Source organism: Hipposideros armiger, unplaced genomic scaffold (genome assembly GCF_001890085.2).
Source record: "Hipposideros armiger isolate ML-2016 unplaced genomic scaffold, ASM189008v1 scaffold_224, whole genome shotgun sequence".
NCBI classification, from domain to species: Eukaryota; Metazoa; Chordata; class Mammalia; order Chiroptera; family Hipposideridae; genus Hipposideros; species Hipposideros armiger.
In genome coordinates, this window is record NW_017731574.1 from 1,529,637 (window position 1) to 1,551,945 (window position 22,309).

The 22,309-nt window shown below is 45.9% G+C and overlaps 2 protein-coding genes across 2 annotated transcripts in view; one reads left to right on the top strand and one right to left on the bottom strand.

Moving 5' to 3' along the window:
• Positions 1-9,043: 9,043 nt before the first annotated feature.
• RGS9BP (regulator of G protein signaling 9 binding protein) lies at positions 9,044-11,887 on the bottom strand. Its single transcript, XM_019654482.1, has one exon. It carries the CDS (start codon positions 11,000-11,002, stop codon positions 10,295-10,297), a length of 708 nt encoding a protein of 235 aa, XP_019510027.1. The 5' UTR covers positions 11,003-11,887; the 3' UTR covers positions 9,044-10,294.
• A 183-nt stretch (positions 11,888-12,070) lies between these two features.
• ANKRD27 (ankyrin repeat domain 27) overlaps positions 12,071-22,309 on the top strand; it is a 73,499-nt gene continuing 63,260 nt past the window's right edge. The window contains exon 1 of the mRNA XM_019654477.1: positions 12,071-12,202. The gene's annotated coding sequence lies outside the window, so the exon portion shown is untranslated. The remainder of the gene's footprint in view (positions 12,203-22,309) is intronic.

Below are 22,309 nucleotides of genomic sequence, written 5' to 3' on the forward strand. Positions count from 1 at the left end.
CAGAGGGCAACGTCACTGGCCCTCATATGTGGGATCCGAACCGGGGCCCTCTGGCATCCCAAGCCAGTTCTTAACCATCGCGCCACTGGGCTGGCCCCGCTTCACATTTTTAGTGGCTGTAATATGAGGGGTGGTCAAACAATATGGTGAATGTTTAAGTAAAAAAAAAATTTTTATTACAGTAAATGACATTGCTGTCAATCCCTCTCACTTCGAACACACTTATCCCATCATTCTTGCCACTTTCTGAAGCAGTTCTGGAAGTCCTCTGTCATGAGTGTCTTTAGTGCGCTGTCGTGACTGCCTCCATGTCCTGAATTATTTTGACTTTGGGGAAGAGCCAGAAGTTGCACAGTGCAGGCACTGGTGAATAAGGTGGATGAGGGCACGCCATAATGTCTTTATTTGACAGAAATTGCTGTATACCAGAAGCCATGTGTGACGTGGAGCGTTGTCATAATGGAGGATGATTTACAGTACACTTTAAAGCACACCTCTCAACCATAGCTCGCACCCAATTGTGCACTGAACAAGTTAACACTTGTCACACACTGTAACTAAGGTTTGAGGCACCACCTCACATATTGATGATCCCTGCCTTTCTGTTGGATGCCACTTGGCAGCAGCATTCACTGTATTTTGTGATCACAACAGAAAGACTCCGTGTCACACACATTGCTTCTGGTATGGCAATTTCTGTCAAATAAAAACATGGGGCGGCCAGGTGGTTCAATTGGATAGAGCATGTGCTCTGAACAACAAGGTTGCCGGTTCGATTCCCACATGGGCCAGTGAGCTGCACCCTCCACAACTAGATTGAAGACAATGACTTGAGCTGAGCTGCCGGTGAGCAGCCAGATAGCTCAGTTGGTTAGAACCCATACTCTTAACAACAAGGTTGCTGGTTTGATTCCTGCAATGGGATGGTGGGCTGCCCTCCTCCTCCCCCCGCCCGCAACTAGATTGAAAACAGTGACTAGACTTGGAGCTGATGGGTCCTGGAAAAACACAGTTTCCCTTCCCCAATAAAATCATTAAAATATATAGATATTATAATTCAAAAGCAAAAATATTATGGGGGCGGTCCATTGGCTCAGTTGGTTACAGCGCAGTGCTCATAACACCAAGGTTGCCAGTTTGATTCCCACATGGGCTAGTGAGCTGTGCCCTCCACAACTAGATTGAAACAACTACTTGACTTGGAGCTGATGGGTCCTGGAAAAACACACTCTTCACCAATAAATTTTTTAAATAAATTAAAAATAAAATAAAAACATTATGGTGTGTCCTCACCTACCTTATTCACCGGATCTGGCACCATGTGACTTCTGGCTCTTCCCCAAAGTCAAAATGACATGAAAGTTAAACATTTTGAATCGCTTTCCTGTGGCACATTGTCTCAGAATCTATTGTAGATTCTGGGGTGGAACCCTGGAACCTTTATTTTTAACAACTCCCCACTCCCAGGTCATTCTAGTGCTATGAGCCATGGGAAGCCATGAATTCGGTCACAGTGACATGATCAAATGCATATCTTCAAAGGTCACACTGACAGCAGCATGGAAACTCAATTGAATGGGGCTGGACTGGAGACCCATGGAATGTACTAGGCACGAAACAATGAGGGCCTAAACTAGGAGAGTGACTGTGGAAAGGGTGTGAGGTGGGGAGAAGGGAATGATTTAAAGAGTATTTAGGGGCCGGGCGACTGGCGTGATGGTTAAGAACTGGCTTGGGATGCCAGAGGGCCCTGGTTCGGATCCTCCACAGCTAAGATGCTGAACAACAGCTCTACCTGGAGCTGGGCTGCCCTGAGTCACCGGCGACGGCTTAGGCTGCAGCCCCTGCTGCAGTGGGTTGCCATGGGCTACCGTGTGTAGCCAGCAGCCAGCGTGAGCGGCCGTCCAGAAGCCGGCAACTGATGTGCCTCACCTGGGAAGAGCGCAATGATGGTGCCAGCTTGGGCCAGTGAAGCGACGTCCTCCACAACTAGATTGAAGAACAAAACAACAGCAACTTGTCTGTTCCCCTTCCCCCAATTTCCCAGCGCTGTTCCCATCCCCCAATTCCCCAATAAAAATCTTAAAAAAAAAAAGAGTATTTAGGAGATAGACTTGATGTAATGAAGTAATTGGTTGAATATGCAGAGCAAGGGAGAAGAAGGAAGCTCTAGGGAGATTGAAATAGCAGTCCTTCAATCCTGGGAGTAATAATACTAATATTTACTAAGCACTTATAATGAGTGAGACACTAGGAACTTTGTATTAGCAGTATAATCCTCACGAAATCCTATAAGGTGGAAATAGCTATTGCCATTTTACAGATGAAAAATCATTCACAAAGGAGTTAAAGGGGTTAAGTACCTTAAGAAAGGACACACTCTTCACTGTAAAACAACACCATGGTTTCATAGGTATAAAGGTTGATTTGTATATCAGCTGGTTTTCCCAAAGGCTGGCCACTCCTGAATGTGATGACCAGGCCTGGAGTGTATAGCAAAGTGGTGCAGTACCATTTTATGGATGTATCCAGAGATCACATCCTGTAACCTCACTTATTGGAACTGTAGCCAAGAACCAGAACAGAAGCAAAGAGCAAACCCTGAGCTGCAAAAAGGATAGAAATATATTCAAATCTAATGTGTCTGCTCATAGGAAAAATTAATTTATGGATATATTGCTTATCTATTGTTATTAACAGATTGTTCTAAAAAACGGTGGCTTAAAAAATGAACATTCTCAGTTTCTGTGGATCAGGAATTTAAGAGCATCTTAGCTAAGTGGTTCTGATTCAGTATCTTCCATAAGATTGTGGCCAGCAGGTCAGCCAGGGCTTAATTGAGGACTGGGGTATCCATGTGTACAGTGGCTCAGTCACATGGCTAAACAATGATATACTTTCTATTCTTATTTATAACTATTATGACAAAAACACCAGAAGATTGTCTAAGATATTAAAAAAACTGGAAAAATTATCTGTAACACCTGTTTGCAAAAGATTACGTTAGTAAAAGGGAAAACCTCCAATTGTGTAGAAAAAATGGGCAAGAGATATAAAAAAACAGTTCACTGTGATTTTTTATATTTAAGGTCCTACAGCCAGCAAGGGTTACAATCTGTCACCAAACCTATCGGCATGTTCTCAGAGTGCCCTGTCCAGCCCTGTTCTGCCAAGGGCCCAGTGCCCGCTATCCTGACAGTAAATACACACAGCCTTCCCCTACTAGTGCTAGCAATTACCAAGTGCCATTTGGTCACAAGACAATTACTTTGTTGATGACAACAGTTGCTTACTTCATAGCTAACGACAGTTGAAACTTCATTCTTATGTTCTACTGGTCCTTTCCAGCTATCTTTACAATAAGAAATTTCCTTATTTGAATTATTAGCATATGCATAATCCTAAAAAATGGTCACAAACATGTTGCTTCTTACCTACAGCTCCAAGTGGGCCTTTATTTTAGTCTCTTATTCAGCGAGCCCCAATTCATTTCTGTTATCCATTATTTATCAGGTTTTTCATGTGAAAAAGAAAGGAAGAGAAGCAACCTGCAGGACTAACCATGGAGAGATGACTTCGGCTTGGAGACTCAACAGTAAAAGGAGAGTCTGTTCCACCTGCCTGGAAGCCAAGGCACGTCACTGCCATGAAAACAAAATCCGCCTATGAATGACCAGTCACATCCCATACACCAAAAATCACCACATAAAAATGATTTCTCAAAACCATTTTTTGAGAAGGGTTTTTAAAAGGTTCACAACGTTGTTTTTCTCAAAAGTATATGGATTCCATTTATGTGCCATTCTGGAAAAGGCAAAACTATAGGGACAGAAATCAGATCAGTAGTTGACAGAGCCTGGGGTGGGAGGAAAGGACATGGGGAACTTTTGGGGGGCGACGGGAACATTCTATAGCTTGATGGTGGGGGGGAGGGTTACATTGTATACCTTTGTCTAAACTCAAAACTGCACACCTATGAAAGGTGAATGTTACTGTATGTAAATTATACCTCAATAAATTTGACTTTACAAATGTATGGATTCCAACTTCTGCATCCACATGAATTTCCCTCTGTAACCTTGACTTTTATATTACATACCATCTCTCATTTGACAAGTTTATCTAGTTTTAATCTTCAAATTGATTTTTTGCAAATTTTTCCTGTTACAGAAAGTAAAATGTTTTCATATATATTGGTTCTTTTGTCAACCATGCCATTTTTCAGACCTCTAAAGTATTATAATAAATAATCACAGCAGTGGCAACCAACATTTATTGAGCCCTGTGCCTGGAAAGAAGTCTTATCTCAACATCCTTATGAAGTTTACCCTATTATTACTCCCATTGTAAAGACAAGGCAACTGAGGGGCCGGCCGAGTGGCTCAGTTGGTTAAGAGCTCGCTCAAGAGTTTGAGCTCTGAGCAACAGCGGTTCGAGGCCAGCCCGAGCTGAGCAGCCGCTAAGCTGCCAATAGATAGCAGGATGGCTCAGCTAAAAAAAAAAAAAAAAGACAAGGCAACTGAGGTCAGAGATATTAAGGAACTTATTTAATGAGATCAGATCAGAACTTAGGTGGACCTTATTCATAGGCAGTGCTTTTAACCTCTGTGCTATTCTGTCTTGACACCATATTTCAAAACTTGTTTCTGATTCCCTGGGTTAAGATTCCAAACGTGTTTTTGCTTTGCTTTTGGGGGGAAGGTCCTGAAATTGTTTCTCATTACAATTGAGACCCTAGCTGTTAAAATGTATATTTTAATAACATTTTCTAGGTGTTAAGCGCATTCAAATTTTTATTGTAAAAACATTATGACACTAATAAAAATATTGAAAAAACACCATTCATACTCCCACCACCTTAACAAATATTTTCATTTCCGTACATTGCCTTATAGATATTTTCTATATGCCTAAAACATATATACAAACAGGAGACACTCAACTTTGCCTCCTAGCAACAACATATTAAAAGGACTCTTCAGAATCATTTTGCCAACAGGAGCTCTCATTTGGCTTATTTACATCTGTCATTTAAGCCTTAAGGTTATACAATTCTACCTTACACACCAAAGAACAAGGATGCCCAAGATCTTACAGAACTGCAATGAAAACCCAAATCCTCTGTGGAATGAGATGAAAATAAGTAAATTAAAGAAAGGAATGCTTTTCCAGAAATCCGTCTGGTCTTCATGGATAGGGCTGCAGTGTGTGGTCAGTTTCTGCCCTTTTGGTCAAAGAAACAGTATTTGAATATGACTTTGATCTGTGTTGACCACAGCCAAATATTGTTCATGTGGAGTCATACTATTCTTCCCAGATTCCATCCTGTGTTAAACGATTAATAGAATGGTATTGTAAAAAAGCACTTGGAGATTTATAATCCTGGAGTATTTCTGAACATCTCTTTATGTAATGAAATCTGTGAAGGGTAAATGGGTTGATCAGGACATTCACGTCAAAAGTGCATAAAGAAGATTAAGAATTTTTTTTTTGAAATTTTGTAAGTTTATTTGAGTCCAACTGATGACATATGGAGGGGAGCAAGATCTCAAATGTTCCCCCCCCAAATTTTTTTTTAATCACAATCATTGATAACGGAATCATTTGAGGGTGCCTTTTCCAACTAAGTTATAAATGTTGCATGTTGTCTTTAATTTTTTACTTATTAATAAACATTTTAGTTAGAAGTGTCATTCAAACAGTAGACCCAAACCTTTTAATTCCACCTTGGACCTGATGCCACATATAAAACAATGCATGTTGTGCTCAGGTTCTCTGACATCAATCAGGCAGCCAATGCAGTTACAGTTTTGAGGGCACCAGGTTACTTACAGAATAGGATTCTCCCAGCCTCCATGACAAATGACAAGTTTTCACAGTAATTTCTCAGAATCAGTTTAGGTGGTCTGACTGCTGGATGCAAGAAACTTTTTAATAAATACTAGGCTTTCTTGGACTTAGACGAGTCTGAATTTAAATTCCTAATCTAATTTAAATACTATAAATAAGTAGCATTTACACAAATTTGCTTTCAAGTCCATCCACTAATTCTGATGGACTAAAATCACAGTAAGCTTAGTTCATTCTGATTTTTAAAATTCGTATGGAATTTTACCAACAGACTAATTTTAGACAATCACCACCAAACTGTAAGATTCCATTTCAATATGCACCCCCCAAAAAATCCAAACAAACAACTCTTTCTTGTTTAACTGCATTCTGTTAAAATGTTTTAAGCTCTGGAAGGGACCTTTGAGTTAGTCAGGACCCCTCCCATTTCACAAATGAGGGAAGTGAGGCACAGGGAGGTCAATGACTTGTCTGAGGTGCTTGGAGAAAGAGGCAGAGCCTCCACCATTGCAGCTGCTCAGGCCTTGCCCCGGGAGGCACATCCTAAAGGAATGCAGAGGCCAGGCCTATAGCACTTTATTTCTCAGACTGACATACAGGCTCACATTCTGGGGCTCACACCCTTAACAAGCATTCAATACAAAACAGAGCTCTACATCCTGAAAAGCAACCAAATAGCTAAAAACACATCAATGTGCACACTGAAAAGGAAAACGCAACGTTATCAGCATCTTCGTGCCAACCACAACTCTCTTCAAACAAAACTACTTTTTACACATTCGACATCACACATCTCTTATGCAGCTTACTGTAAACCTTAGGTAAATCATGAAGCTTATGCTCTAATTTTATTTACCAATAATATTTTCCCTTGTGGCATTTAAAAGTATAAGTTCTTAGAGCACATAAAAAGGAATTTGCCAGCAGGCATTTTTCTCCTACAAATATTATCAGTTTGGTTTTTTTTGGTTTCTTTTTCTTTTTTTAACTCATAGCAACAGTTCAAAGTTCCCATGATAAGTGCCTTGAAATTCCAAGTTCTTGTCAATATCAGATAAAGGTGTGCTGTTTTCCCAAAAGAGAAGCCAATGATGTTACAGGTATTTAACTTCACAAGAGAGTTATAATAGTATTTTACTTTGGAAGCAAAGATCTATCCTTTAACTTGTACCTTTAATTTGGGACAGCAGATTTTCTCTGTCATAGACTTAAACATTGACCTCTTCATATAAATTCCACATTAAACATTTTGTTTAATTTTCTCTCACATGTATTACGGTATAACATCATATCAAATGTTTTTAGAAAATTAATAACTTGGACATCAAACATCTAAATTGAATCAGGCTTCTATCAGAAAGCAATCTCTTGAATTATATATAGAAATGAGAGTAGAGAGAGAGAGAGCAGGCTATTGCTCAAGCACAAAGTGATTTTGCTTGCATCACATGGCAAAAGTTCTATTAGGCAATGTTATAACTCCAAATAATGCAAAATATTCCTAATGTTTAAAATTTTCGAACTCCGAGTTGTTTACGTTAACAGGACCACAGAATAAATGTTTATTATAATTCAGCATTTTTTTTGCAATATTTTATCACTAATTTCAGTGAGCAGAGGACTCTTGGAATCAAGAACACCTCTGACTGCACACATGATAACTACACAAGGATCTATCTGCCAAGTGGGTGGAGTGACAACAAAGAAATTTGTTTGTCCTGATTGCTCTCTATGGATTACACAACTTCTGATGGGTTGTTTCTTGAACATGTTGTGCTTAACAATTCCTTCTTTCATGAACCAAAACACCTTAATAAGAAGAGAGAGTCACAGTCATAGAAAGGAAACAATCTATTTAGGGCTTGGTTTTTAGGAATATTTTCCAACACTGTGTCACTAAATGCCCCAGCCTCGTCTTGCCTGAGATGAGACTTTGGGGAAGGTGACAGAGATTCCATGTTGCGTGTGACAAAAGGAGGAGAGTTAGACAACTTTGCCATCTTTGAAGGTACCCTGAGCAGTCAGATGCAAAAGAATTTGATGTTGGCCCCTACTCAGGTTCTCCCAGACTGGATGAGGCAGGGGTTGCTTTCAATTAGTTATTGTCATAAAATCTGTAATCAGCTTAAGACCTTGTGGGTATTCTAAAACCATTATCATAGACACATGCAAACAGGTCTCATATTCTAAGGTACTGGAGCCTGTGTGCTGAGGAATGGGAGTGGACTGGGCTGGGAGGGTGGCCCGGGCTGGGAGGACTGGGTGCCGAGACAGCATTCCTGCTATTTGCCTCTGTCCCTTGGCCCTTGTGAAAAACTGCCAATTCCGTCCTCTTGGTCTCCTTTCTCCCTTTTAGCGTAAAAAAGAAAAAATAATAATAATCCTTGCAGTTTTCAGCCAAACCAAAGACTGAGTTTTATTCTAAATTATTAACTTTAGAGTTAAATGCATCTCTTTTCTCAACAGATGCTCTCTCTAGACCATAGATTGGAGGTGGCAGCACTGTTCAGGCAAATTCCAGCCTGGAACCCAGGGTGTTTTCCACGTTTCCTTATTTATTGACCAAAAGAGGCAGGGGCCACTTAATTTCTGTCATCTATATCTGTGGTTCCAATAGTTTTTGCTATGACCTCCTGCCTTCAAGAAGATTGGTTTCAAAAATAGATGCAGATGTATATTTAGTAACCAAAGTATATAAGTAAAGACTGCTATGTTTGACTCATTGGCACGCATTAAATTCGTGGCCAAATGTCCTTTATAAAAACAACAACAACAACAACAAAAACAGGGCCAGCCGAGTGGCGCATTGGTTAAAAGTTGGCTTGGGAAGCCAGCTCTGAGCAGCAGGGCCCCGGTTCGGATCCCACATGAGGGCCAGTGACGCTGCGCCCTCTATAGCTAAGATGGTGAACAACAGCTCGACCTGGAGCTGGGCTGCCATGAGTCGCCCAACGGGCATAGGCTGCAGTGGGTTGCCATAAGCTACCAAGAGTGGCCGGCAGCCAGGGTGAGCAGCCAGGAGACAGCACGAGCTGCCGTGAGCAGCCAACCAATGGCCATTGGTCGGCGACCGATGTGCCTCAGCCGGGAAGAGCACAATGATCACAATACCAACATGGGCCAGTGAAGCGACGTCCTCTACAACTAGACTGAAGAACAAAAGGACAGCAACTTGTCTGTTCCCCTTCCGTGATTCCCCAACACTGTTCCCCTCCCCCAATTCCCCAATAAAATCTTAAAAACAAAACAAAAAACCCAGCTTTGATAATACACAGTGTGGTTATGCAATTTTTAATTCATATGACTGTTACTTTTAAAAAGCTTCTTAAATTCCAAGTTAAAGCTGCTACATTCTAACCCAGTCTCAGTGCTAACTGGCTCAAAACTGTGTGCCAGTGATGCCACTATACCCTCTCAGAGGGCAGTGTCCGGGTCAGAGAGCTGTGCAGCTCCTTCCAAAGCCAGCTCTCCTACTGGCCAGCAAGCAAATTCCAAGGGATAGATAGGATTAAGGGCTCCAAAGAGGATTCCCCAATCCTCCCCCAAAGGAGGATCAAAATCTCTGGTCTAGTTCTGGAACAAAAATAAGCCCCAGTGAAGGAGAAAGTCCCTGTTTAAACAGTAATGTGGCCCTTCCCAAAGCTTGTACCCCTCCAAGGCTGGCTGGGGAGAGCCTGTTTAAATAGTCAGTGTATGCAGTGACTCCAAACCCCTGAGGGCAGGTCCTACAGCACTACTTTGGTTTCCTACGCAGTCAGACCCTGCGCGAGAGGGCACGACCCCAAACCTCTTGGGCTGCTTTTCGTGACTAATGGATAAGCTCTGCCAAGAAGCTCAGTCCTGTGCCATCGAGAAAGCACTTTGCATGAACTTCTATTTGCACACTCCTAACCTTAGGTCCCAAAGGATTAAGGTAATTAAAAAAAATGCTTATATCTTGTTGCAATTTGCCTCCTGTCCAGGAAGAAAGAAAACCATCCCTATCCCAGCAAAACAGCCCCCCTCTCGACACTTCATTTCACCTCATTCCCTTTTTCAAACTGCCCCATTCAGAGTGGGAGTTTCCATTAGGGATGGGGGCACCAAGCTGGGGCTCAGTGTAAACATGCCTCAGCAGCACACGCGGTAACCCATTAACTCAGAGGAATCTGGGGTCACTGTGGATGGTTTTCTATTAATAGGGGATAAAGCTCCTGCATACATTAGTGATAATGCCCTAGCGGCCCCGCACAAAATTAACTCCTACCCGTCCAGCAAGAGGAAACCACATTCTGCCCAGGCAGGCGTGAGCCTGAAACACGCGTGTACACCTACACACGCGGGGTTTTAGAACCAATTCCCTTAGACAAGCCAGATCCCACTCCCATCTGAGTCTGGCCATAGCGGTCATTCTGGAAGGGGTGTCTCTGGGGAAGGAGAGGTGGTGGCGGGGGACCGTCTGGTGTCAGCTCAGCTTTGCCACGCACACCGCCAGGGCCACAGCCGCCAGCAGCACGGCGCTGAAAACGGTAGCGGCCAGGGCCTTGTTCAGGTCGCAGGGCCTTGTGCGCTCTTCTATGGACACAAAGCCCGTCGAGGAGGCACCGGCGCTGGACAGGAGCTCGGCGCCCGCCACCTGCCGGGCCTGAACAGTCCAGCGGGGCACGTTGACCTTCATCTCCATGTCGTGGATCATCTCGCCCACCTGACGGATCTCCCGCTCCAGCTCTTGCAGGTCGTCCACAACGAAGTCGCGCTCTGCCTCGTGCCGCAGGCTGCGGGCGCTTAGGGCACGCGCCGCCACGCCCGCCGCGCCGCCCGCCACGCCCGTGCGCACAAGCGGCCGCCGCGGCGCATGCAGCGGGAACGCGGTGCCCAGCGCCAGCGCGCGCCTCATGTCGGCTTCCAGCAGGTCCAGGCAGCCGGAGAAGGCCACCCAGAGGCGCTCGAACTCAGCGCGCTCTTCGGCGCCCAGACCCCGGTCGCGCAGTGCGGTCGTCAGCCGGGCGCCGGTAGCCACCGCCAGCTCCTGTGCCTTCTGGCGCGTTTTATGCAGCTCCTCACGCAGGTTCTGCGAATCTGCCGAGCCGCCGACGGTTAGCACCAGGTGATGGTAGCATGCAGTCGCCTTGTTGAGCGCATCCAGCAGTGCCTTGCACTCCTCCCTCGCCATGGCGGTGCGCTACCGCGCAGCCTGGGAGCCTGCGCCCCTCTTGGCCTCACGCCTTCAACGCGGCAGGACGCGGCCAGCCCCGACGGCGGCCCCGGGCCAGGCCTCCGGCACGCTCCTCATGGCCCAAGACTAGCTCGGCGCTGCGGTGCTGTCGACGGAGCCCGCTTGGGACCCGCGACGTGCACCTCCGAAGACCGGGAGCGGAGAGGGAGCCCCGTTAGCTGCCTCCCGTCCCTTCGTCCATCCTCCCCAGATACGCTGCGAATCACACGCGGATTCTCTGCACCACCCTCGCTTCCACGGTGGCCCCCTGCGATGCTTGGGTTGCGGTCCCCATCCTTCTGTGGTGCGGTCGCCAGGGCTAGCCTGCTGCCGAGCTACGCGCTCAGCCTTAGCCGCTGCCAAGGGCGGCCGGGTTGCGTTTCTTAGGATCCACCCAACCCCGCCCGTCCTCGCAGGGCGCTTCCATCCCCTGGACAAGGGATAGGCGGGGCCCCGCGCGGGGAGGTCACGTGTGGGTCCCCCATCTCCCCCTCCTCCGTACCCATTGCAGTTCTGGAATATTAGCGCTCGGCAGATCTAACCCTCCTCTATTTTACGGGTGGGGAAACTGAGGCCCAGGTAAAAAAGAGGGCCTGGGTCACGCGACATCCCTGCAAGTGAGAGCGCTAGAACCTAGGGACCCTGACTCCCAGACCCTGCCTGCGACGGGAGTGGTGTGCCTCATAGGATTGGGCACCTCCATCCTCCAAAGTTAGCAGTAAAGGGCGATCCACAGTGTGGGATGGCTCCCGTCTCTCCCCATCTGGGTCCAGGCGCTTTCCAGAGACCGAGCTTAGACCCCTTCCCTAGTGTCAGATCTGCTCTCGGCTCCGCCCCCTCCTGCTCCGGGCACGCGCAGTCGGTAGCTCTGGGCTGGTTCAGCCTGAGTAGGAAGCGCAGTGCGCGGCCTGAGCCCCGCCCCCTGCTGGGCGGACTCAACGATTGCTCTGCGCTCACGTCACTCTGAATAAAGAGGATCGCTCATTGGGTTGACCCTGGTCCTTGAGGTGCGGCTCCGCCCAACGGTGGAGTAAGAGGGTGGGCGGTGGAGTGGAGCTGCTGCGCCGGGGTATTGGGTACTGAGGTCCGAGCCCAGGGCCCGGGAGGTGTCGCCGCTGCTCCGGAAAGAGCAAGGAATGAAACTATGTAGCCTATTAAGTGAGTGTCCTCTCTTCTGTCTGTTCCTGCGCCCCCCTTCCTTCTGGACAGCTGCGCCTCGGGGCCCAGAGGCCAGGCGGGGCCCGGAGCGGGAAGGGGGAGGGGCTCTTTCCTCTGCCGCCCGCTCCTCGCGACGCCCCAAGCTGGCCTGGTGGTGTCCTGGCGGTCCCTTGCCAGGTGGACCGCCCCGCCTGCGCTCTCCTGGTCTCGTCCGCAGCCGGACTCGTTCTGCTCCTTCTTTCCGGGATGGGGTGGGGTGGGGTGGCGAAAAATGCGCCCTCTGACCCCCGCGGCTCCAGGATGGGTCAGAGGGTCCGTAGTCCCCCGAGCTCGGAGTTGAACTGGATGGGCGGGACCGTCGCTTCTGGGTTAAGTGGTCTCCGGCGTTTGCAGGCGGCCTGGCCGGGAGGGTGGAGGGGAGGCTGTGGGTACGGGTCGGATGCCTCGGACCGGGCCCGGGAGTGATAAAGAAGGGAGGAGGGAATTCCAGCCTGCCTGTGTCGCGGGACGGGGTCTCCTCGTCCTGCTAGGTAAAGATTACGTCAGGAAAACTCTTAAGCACCAAGAGGCATTCTGGACTCTGGGGTCTGTTAGTTCTTTTCGTTGAAAATGGACTGCCCAGAGGCTTGCGAGCTAGACGGTGCCCCTCTGGCCGCCCCTGGAGGTGCTGGGGACCTGGGCATTCACGGCCCTCGCTGGGCCACGGGGGCAAGTGTCGGGCCTTTCTGGATCTGTTATTAATAGTTCTCTTCGTTGAAAATGGACTGCCCAGAGGCGTGCGAGCTAGACGGTGCCCCTCCCCCCCTCCCCTGGCTGTCCCCGGAGGTGCTGGGGACCTGAGCACTCCAAGGGCCACGGGATCAAGTGTCGAGTCTTAATTGAGGATTTAGGACATTCAGGGAATGAAGGGTAGGTGAAACTGGAGGGCCTACTAGTTTACACCCCAGCTGGGATTTTTCAAGTTTATGGGTTTCCTGGAGTAAGGCTCCTAATTCAACTAAGCAATGCACCCTCCCACTAGCCCTAGATAGGCCACCTCTAATCCAGGTGTTGAGGCAGCCTGGAGGGTCCAGAGCATTGGGCCTCAGGGCTTGCTCTCACTCAGCAGTCTGTCCTTTAATCCGTTGATTCAGTGGCCATTTGTGGGTTGGGCTCAGGCTCTCTGGGCCTTGGCCATTCTCTGTGGTGGAGGGTCTCAACTACTCAGCAGCCAAATGGGGGCCTGAACAGGGGAAGAGTAGTTTTCAGGACAAAATAGTAGAAAGAGGGAGAACCCATCTCTTTGGGAAACTGTGGGGACAGCAGAGGGAGATGAGGCTGCAGAGGTGGGCAGGAGGCAGAAACGAGAGCTTTTTAATGCCAGGCAACCAAGGTGAGAGTTCATCTAGAAGGAAGTGGAAGGGAAATTGTTGAAGAATTGTGCACAGACCTTAGTGTAGGACAGATCACTTTGTGGTCTTTTAGGTGAGCAGCTTTGAGTGACATCAGGAGGCAGAGCCTGTAGACCTCCAACGGGGAAGTGCAGGATGGGAGCAGGAACAGATACTTCTGACCAGCCCTAGTGGCAGGAGAGCAGTTGGGTCTCTGAAGTTGGGTAGATGGTTTGGGTGGGCTCTCTTTTCCTTGGCTGGTCACCTGACATAATCCTGCCAGGCAACATTGCTGGGGGAGTGAGCAGTAGTATCTGCATAAGGCCTGGGGTCAGGTCTTGATGGTGCCTCCTTGTGGCCCTTGGATTGTGTTGCCCCCATGAGGGCAGCTGCTGGGTCTTTTTTATTCACGTCTGTGCACTGTCAAGGCTCTCCCGCTTATGAATTGCCAGGATTATGCTGGTGTTCAGTAACTTCGTCTTCTAGAGGAGCAGAGGAATGTGACCCTGTGATGATAGATACCGGACCTAGAAAGGATTCAGACTCGAAGAATCCAGACCTGATTTGTCCTAAGATTGCTCCCACATCTTGAGAGACACTGAGAAGTGGCTCTTGGAGCTCCTCTGCCTTTCTGTCCAATGTACTGGCAGGGAGGTGGGTGCTGGTGGCTCCACCAGCAGCTCCAGGAGCAGGGTGATGGAGTGGCATTCTGATTCTGTGGGACAGTTGTGCTTCTCCAAACTTTCCTGCTCCCTTGGTCGTCAGGCCTGAGGCCTTCCCTCTCTCTGTGACCCTCCACAGTCCCACTGTCACTGTGTTTAGCCAGCTCTGAGCACACTGTTTCTGGCTCTTTGCCAGTGCCAGCATGGCTGCCCTGAATATAGGCAGTGGATTTCCAGCTCCTGTGAGAGGTGATCTCTCCCTGAGAGTTTCAGCTTCCTCTAATACTCTACTATCATTTTGTTCAAGTGGGCAAACAGTTACTGCGTGCCTACAGTAAACTAGGTGGCCAGGTGCAGGCTGGGTGCTTTGAAGAGGAGCTTTGAGAAAAATATGGACGGGATCCATAGATATTATAGGCTAGAAGGACATATGTGACTGTAACACCATACATTATGTCATCGAATTGCTTCCATTTAGTACTAAACATAGATAAATAGAAAGTTTTCCCTTTGTGCCTTTTCCTTCCGAGTCACAAATTAAACCAGCTGGAGAATATTGGTCATCAGTTGAAAAATACGCCTGGCCAGGGTCTTTGGTCAGGGTCCTGGAAGGGTGGGAGCAGCCTTAGCAGTGAGATATCGGCAGGGAGTGCATCTCTTGGGGGTGGAGACTTTCCTGTGCTGGATTCTGCTGAGCCAGGCAGCACACTGTCACCAGATGGTCCTTGTCCACCCAGAGTCATCTAGGTTGGCAGGACAGTTGAAGACCACAAAACCACAAGTGTGCACACTGCCTCCTGAAATGCCCAGTACTGGTTTGAGGCCTTGCCTGGCTGACCTGTTCACAGAGTAATCTCAGATAACTCATATTCAGGGGTATTTGGTATCTCTGACTAAATCACTGGGTTTTTTGTAAATGAACCCATCATTTGAGCTTAGGCAGGGGTGGAATTTTTTTAAAAGGAGTTTTATAAGAGGATTCACTCATCCTTTTAGTTTGACAAGGAAAAGTCAAGTTTACTTTGCATGATATTTTAAAATAGAAAACTAATTCTTGCACGTAAACTTGTCGGGGTATTAATATTCTTTTTAAGCGTTTACCCCTATATAAGAACTCAACTCGCATTAAGCACCAGATTGCATGTGATTATTACATATTTGAACCCTGGGACAGATAGGTTGAGAACAGTGCTGGACAGAGCTCTTTGAATCCCTGCTCCTGGACAGAGAGTTCAGTCATTGGAACCAGGAAGACTGATATCCAAGACTTAGGACTGAAAAACAGTAAGTTCACTCCCGTTCACCAGCAATACTTGCTAAGAATCTTATGTGTTTACACAGTTCATGCATTTGAACTGAATGTTTTGATGTGGCATTCAGAGGCCTTCTCTTACCTTGCTGCCCTCTGACTCGCTCTGTTATTTCCCTGGATTCATCTTCTCATCTAGTCAAAAAAAGTTTACTTGGGTTTTCTGTACGGACAGGAACCTTTTCCTGTCCTGAACCTTTGGCCCTGCTCTGGTCCCTGCCAGGATGCCTCCCCCACTCCCCACTCCCAATTCCCCTTCCTGCTGTTCCCATCTCTATCTGGCCCTTATTTCTCCCAGCACTGTTCTGGGTTTGTTTTACTCTTCTGGTGCACATTCCTTGTCTCTCCAGCTAGGTTGTTAGTTTCTCCATCAAAGCCAGCCCTTAATCACCTTCATATCGGGGATGGAGATGTTGGTGTTCTGCCAGCATCTTGTCTGAAGAGCAGATTGAGTGTCCCTTCCCAGCTTTAGTCTGAGCATATCACATCCTGTTTCTCATGTGGTTTTTATCCAAGGCATTTTTGCTTTTGCCCTCTGCCATGTGGAGCCAACTGTGTCAGGAACCTGGAAGAATTTTGTTTTCTTGTGACTCTGTCCCAGCAAAATTCCATTATCCAGTTTTTCTGGTAGGAACTCATAAAAGGATTATCTGGACTCCCGTAATAATTGAATTCAACAATTCCAAAACCTGAATTGTTGCAGGACTGTCTCTGGGGTCCAGGAAGGGATTACATTAGCCTTTTTCATGCTAGGCTCTTCTCCTTGAGCAGATTTGCAGGGAGCTCAGGGGCCTCCTTCAGGCAGTCCCCAGGAGCTGCAGCTCTGGCTGGACCAGACCATGGGGCGTTGATGTGGGTGTTGTGCCACTTTCTGTCAGGGAGACTTTTCCTTTGGGGGAAATGAAGTATGGAATCTGTGCTTCTGTGGCTCATGAAATAACCCCTAGTCCAGGCATATTTATTTTACACGATGACTGTAGAGGTGAAAGGGATGGGTGTTGGAATAAATTCCGACATCTGCGTAACTTCAAGTTGGCCAGCTCTGCCTCAGTTTCTTCATCTGCAACATGGGGCTAATGATACCTAGAGTTATAGTGAGCGTTAGTTACCTGCAGTTATCAGGAGAAAATGGGATGAGGATGTATAGAAGTTATCACAGTGCCTGGACCAAGGATGCTCTCAAATGGTGGCTATTTTTATCATGAACCGTAAGGGATAGATTTCATCATACACTTATGCATACTGTTCTGGTGTTTTCCCAAGGAGGCATACTGGAATATTGTTATGTAGTGAGAAAGTAATTCCATTTTCCCCTCATATTTCATTCATCTGATTGTATCAAAGATAAGTCTGCCTGACGCTCTTCAATAGTTGCTAATTTTCTCTTTCTAATGAAGAGACCTCAGGCTTCAGCTATGAATCTTTGGCAGGCAATGGTATCTAGCAAGGTTTGAAATAATGTCAATTGTTTTTATAATTTTTAATTTTAAGGTTATCTTCTCATTATGGGAATTGATGCTGTTTTTTTACCACTTAAGTAGTAATAAGGGTTCTTTTAAAATTAAGTTTTAGAGACAGCCTGTTAGCTCAGGTGGTTAGAGTGCAGGGCGCAGTGCTCATAACACCAAGGTTGCGGGTTCAATTCCCACATGGGCCACTGAGGTACGCCCTCCACAACTATTGGGTTGTCGGAAAAGTCATGACGCATTTTTGCAACAAAAAACAGAGAAAAAATACATCATGACTTTTCCTACAACCCAATAGATTGAAACAACTACTTGACTTGGAGCCGATGGATCCTGGAGAAACACACTATTCTCCAATAAAAAAATAAAATAAAATAAGTTTTAAAAGCAAGTAGGGGGCTGGCTGAGTGGCTCAGTTAGTTAAGAGTTGGTTTAAGAGCGCAAGCTCTGAGCAACAGGGCTACCAAATGGGTCAGTGACACTGCGCCCGAGCTGAGCTGTCGCTGAACTGCCAACAGGTGGCAGAATGGCTCAGCTGGTATAACAAGATTGCCTGTTCGATGGTGGGCTACGCCCACCCACAACTAAGACTGAACTTAGCACCTTGAGCTGAGCTGCCGCCCAGATGGTTCAGTGGATAGAGCGTGTGCTCTTAACAACAAGCCTGCTGGTTCGACTCCCGCATGGGATGGTGGCTACACCCACCCGCAACTAAGCTTGAACACAGCACCTTGAGCTTAGAGGCCACGAGCTGCCGACAGGAAGCCAGATGGCGATTGGCGCCCTCTACAACAAAGATTGAAGAACAGCAACTTGTCTGGTCCCCTTCCCTAGTTCTCCAACACTGTTCCCCTCCCCCAATTCCCCAATAAAATCTTAAAAAAAAAAGAAGCGAATAGGTATTTAAAGGAAAATTTCAAACATTAACAATAGAGCCATTGTGTACACTGTGCAAGTTTTTCATTGCATAGGTGCCCTGCCTGAGGGAGGGGAGCTATTAGCAAACTGAGGCCAATATGTAGCCTATGAACTACTTACCAAGCCTTGTGCCCTGGTACAGGAATGTACTCACTGGGAAAATGGGGTGCCTTTTTCTAATTCTCATGATGGGACCATGTGGGCTAGCAATAAGTGGTGGTAAATTGGTATGCAGTATGGCAAAAATAGTGAAGGTGGCATGTAAGTGGGTATCTTGCAACACAGGTATTTGTATTCTCCATTGCACAGACTGAGATGGAGGCTCAGAGAGTTGCATTGACATGGCTAAAACTCAGACTCCTTTTCTGTGCCCATTTTTCATATTCCTCTCTGAGAGCCCAGTAAAACCACGCTAATGTGTGGTAAGGGGAACAGACCGGGGGCAATGGAGACCCCATTCACAATAGCAAATCGATACAGAATATATAAATAATATTTAATAAAAGTTGTGTATGATGGGTATTTATGGAGAAAATTTAATTGGAGGACATAGAAGAAGACATACATGGAAAGACATACCATGTTCATGGATGATAAAGTTCATTATTTAATATAAAGATGTTGACTCTTTACTCCACAAATTCAGTACAGTTTTAATAAAAATCCCAACAGGATTTTTCATGGAAATGATAAGCTGATTCTAATTCATGTGACATTGTAAAGAATTAGGAATAACCAGGCAATTTTGGAGGCATTTCTTTTTGAGATATCAAGGTTTATTGTGAAGCCGTAGTCATATAAAATAATGTGATCCTGCTCTGTCCAATATAATGGTGACTAGCCACGTGTGCCTATTAAGCCCTTGAAATGTGGCTAGTATGAATTGAAAAGTACTATAAATGTAAAATACACACCAGATTTTTTTTTTTTAAGATTTTATTGGGGAATTGGGGGGATGGGAACAGCATTGGGGAATCAGGGAAGGAGAACAGGCAAGTTGCTGTCCTTTTGTTCTTCAGTCTAGTTGTGGAGGACGTCCCATGTTGGTATTGTGATCATTGCATTCTTCCCAGCTGAGGCAGATCGGTCGCTGGTTATTGGCCTGCCGCTCACGGTGGCTCACAGCAGCTCATGCCAGCTGCCGGCCGCTCACGCCGGCTGCCGGCCACTCACAGTAGCTTATGGCAGCCCACTGCAGCCTCACTGCAGCCCACTGCAGCCTTCACCGTCGCCGGCAACTCACAGCAGCCCAGCTCCAGGTCGAGCTGTTGTTCACCATCTTAGCTGTAGAGGGCGCAGCGTCACTGGCTCATGTGGGATCCGAACCAGCGGCCCTGCTGCTCAGAGCTCGCACTCCCATGCCAACTCTTAACCAACAAACCACTCGGCCAGCCCCACACCAGATTTTTGAAGACTTAGTAGGAGTAAAAAAGAATATAAAATATGTCAATAATTAAAAAATATTGATCTCATGTTGAAAATGTAATATTTTGGACATATTAGGATAAATAAAATATTAAAATTAGTTTCCCGCTTTTCTTTTTTATGTGACTACTAGAAACTTTTAAATTACATGTGTAATTATGCATAATATATATGTTATTACATTTCTCACATATATCTGTTGGGCAGCACTGGTCTAGACCATTGAAAAAGATTAGAGGGGCCGGTCGAGTGGCTTAGTTGGTTAAGAGCTCGCTCAAGAGTGCGAGCTCTGAGCAACAGGGTCGCCGGTTTGATTCCCAGCCTGAGCTGAGCTGCCAACAGGGGGCAGGATGGCTCAGCGGAAAAAAAAAAAGAAAAAAAGATTAGAGCCCAGAAACAGGCTAACCATATATGGGAACTTGGAGTATGATAAAGGTAACATTATCAGCCAGCGTGAAAGGGATAGACTATTAAAAAAAATGATGGGACTTTTGGCTTATTTTTGTGTCCCCCTCAAAATTTATATGTTAAGCCCTAAGCCTTAATGTGATGGTATTTGGAAGTGGGGTGTTGTTGGGATCTAATTGGGGTTAGATTAGGTCATGAGGGTAGGGCCCTCATAATGGAGCTGATGCCCTTATATAAAAAGGAAGAGACAGGAGAACTCTACTGAGAAGGTCTGCGATCCAGGAAGTGGGCCCAAACCAAAAATCAGATCATTAGTACCTTGATCTTAGACCTCTTAGTCTCCAAAACTGTGAGAAATAAATTTGTTATTTAAGCTACCTAGCCTGTGGTATTCTGTCATAGCCCAAACAGACTAGACCATTTACTATATGGGAAAAAAGTTAAATCAATACCCAATTTATAACATAAAAATAAAGATGAAGGCCTAAAAATGAAAAACTTCAAGTTTCTTAGAAATCATAGGAACTATTTTTGTGGCCTTAATGTTCGAAAGGAAGTGGTTTCACGTATAGCCTTTGCTGGATAACAGATCAGCCCAAAACTTAGTAGCTTAAAACTACTGCAGTTTATTATGTCCTACTATCCCATGGGCTGGCAGGTAGTTCTCTTGCTAGTCTCACCTGGACTCACTCACATGGCTGCATTCAGCTAGTGGGATGACTGGACTACCTGGCCCTCTCTCTTCTCCGATGGCTTTTCACCCCATGGGCTTCTTCATAGCATGGTGGTCTCAGGGTGCTAAGAGAATGAGAGTGGAATCTGCAAGGCCTCCTGAGGCTGACACTCAGAAATCACAGAGCATCAATTCTGCCTGTTGGTTGGTTAAAGCAAATCATAGGCCTGGCACAGATTCAAGGGCAGGGGAAGTCCCCACCTTCTGGTTCGGCAAATGAAGTCACTTTGCAAAGGGGCATTCCAGGTGATAGGATTTCCTAAGGTCCAAAATGCGCTGACCTGGACGGTCAGTTAGCTCAGGTCATTAGAGTGCAGGGCGCAGTGCTCATACCACCAAGGTTGCTGGTTCAATTCCCACATGGGCCACTGAGGTGCACTTCCACAACTAGATTGAAACAACTACTTGACTTGGAGCTGATGGGTCCTGGAAAAGCACACTGTTCCCAATTTTTAAAAAAAGAAAAAGAAAAAAAACATTTTTTAAAAAAAAAAGCACTGACCATTAAGGCAAAGATTGACAAGTTCAACTACATTAAAATAAAATATTTCAGTTTCTGAAAACACCCATTTGAAAAAATGAAAAGGTAAACCATAGATTGAGTGAAGATATTTGCAACATCTTTTGTATCCAGTTATATAAAGAACTATAAATCATGAGAAAAAGGCCAACAACTCATTAGAAAAGTGAGCAAAAGACATGACAAGGTAATTTATAGAACATAAGGAAATGACATTCCACTTCATTAGCTCAGAGAAATGAAATTAAAAACAGTGAAATACTATTGTATGATCACAGACCAACAGAAATGAGATAACCTGATGATACTAAGAATGTCGTGAGGAATAGGAATGCTCATGGACTTCTCATGGAGGTAGAAAGTCCAGTGTTGTCTGCGTCTGGTGACGGTGCAGGTGAACGTACCCTGCAGTGCCTCCTAGGGACATTCCTAGATATGTGCTCGAGAAATACAGAAATGTATAGAGTGTTCACGACAACATGGTTTGTCACATTGGAAATGTGAAAGCAACTTAAATACAGAATATTAGCCAAATAAATTGTGTCATGTTTACTTCATGACACTCTACAGCAGATACTCTACAGCAGAAATCAGCGAATGAGTAAGAGCTGTGCGGATCAGCATGGATAGAACTCGCAAACATAATATTGACTGAAAAGGGTATTTTCCAGAATACTTATACTGTGCTACCATTTATGTAAATGTTGAACCACATAAATCAATATTCTAGATTATTTATAAATACATAAGTATGAAAGGAATCGCAACGTGAGCAGGAAGGATACACGGCAACTTCAGGATCCTGTTAGCCTCTGAAAGGGAAGGAGAGAATGAGATCAGGGAGGGGCCACAGTGGGATTCTAGTCTATTCTGATATGCTTTATTTCTTAAAAGAAAATCTGAGGCTGATATGGCAAAGTGTTAAGGTTTGGTAATTCTGGGTAGTAGGTTTGTATTATTATTTTGTACTTTGCGTAAACTATTTCATTAAAAATACATGCATGTCTTTTTTTGTTTTTTAAAGATTTTTTTATTGGGGAATTGGGGGAAGGGGAACAGACAAGTTGCTTTCCTTTTGTTCTTCAGTCTAGTGGTGGAGGACGTTGCTTCATTGGCCCAAGTTGGCACCATCATTGTGCTCTTCCCAGGAGAGGCAGATCAGTCACCGGCTTCTGGACGGCCGCTCACGGCGGCTGCTGGCCACTCATGCTGGCTGCTGGCTACACACGGTAGCTTATGGCAGCCCACTGCAGCAGTGGCTGCAGCCTACGCTGTTGCCGGCGACTCACGGCAGCC

What these genes read in the sequence shown, in the direction of transcription:
- RGS9BP (XM_019654482.1), bottom strand. Translation starts at nt 11,002, where the DNA reads ATGGCGAGGGAGGAGTGCAAGGCACTGCTGGATGCGCTCAACAAGGCG.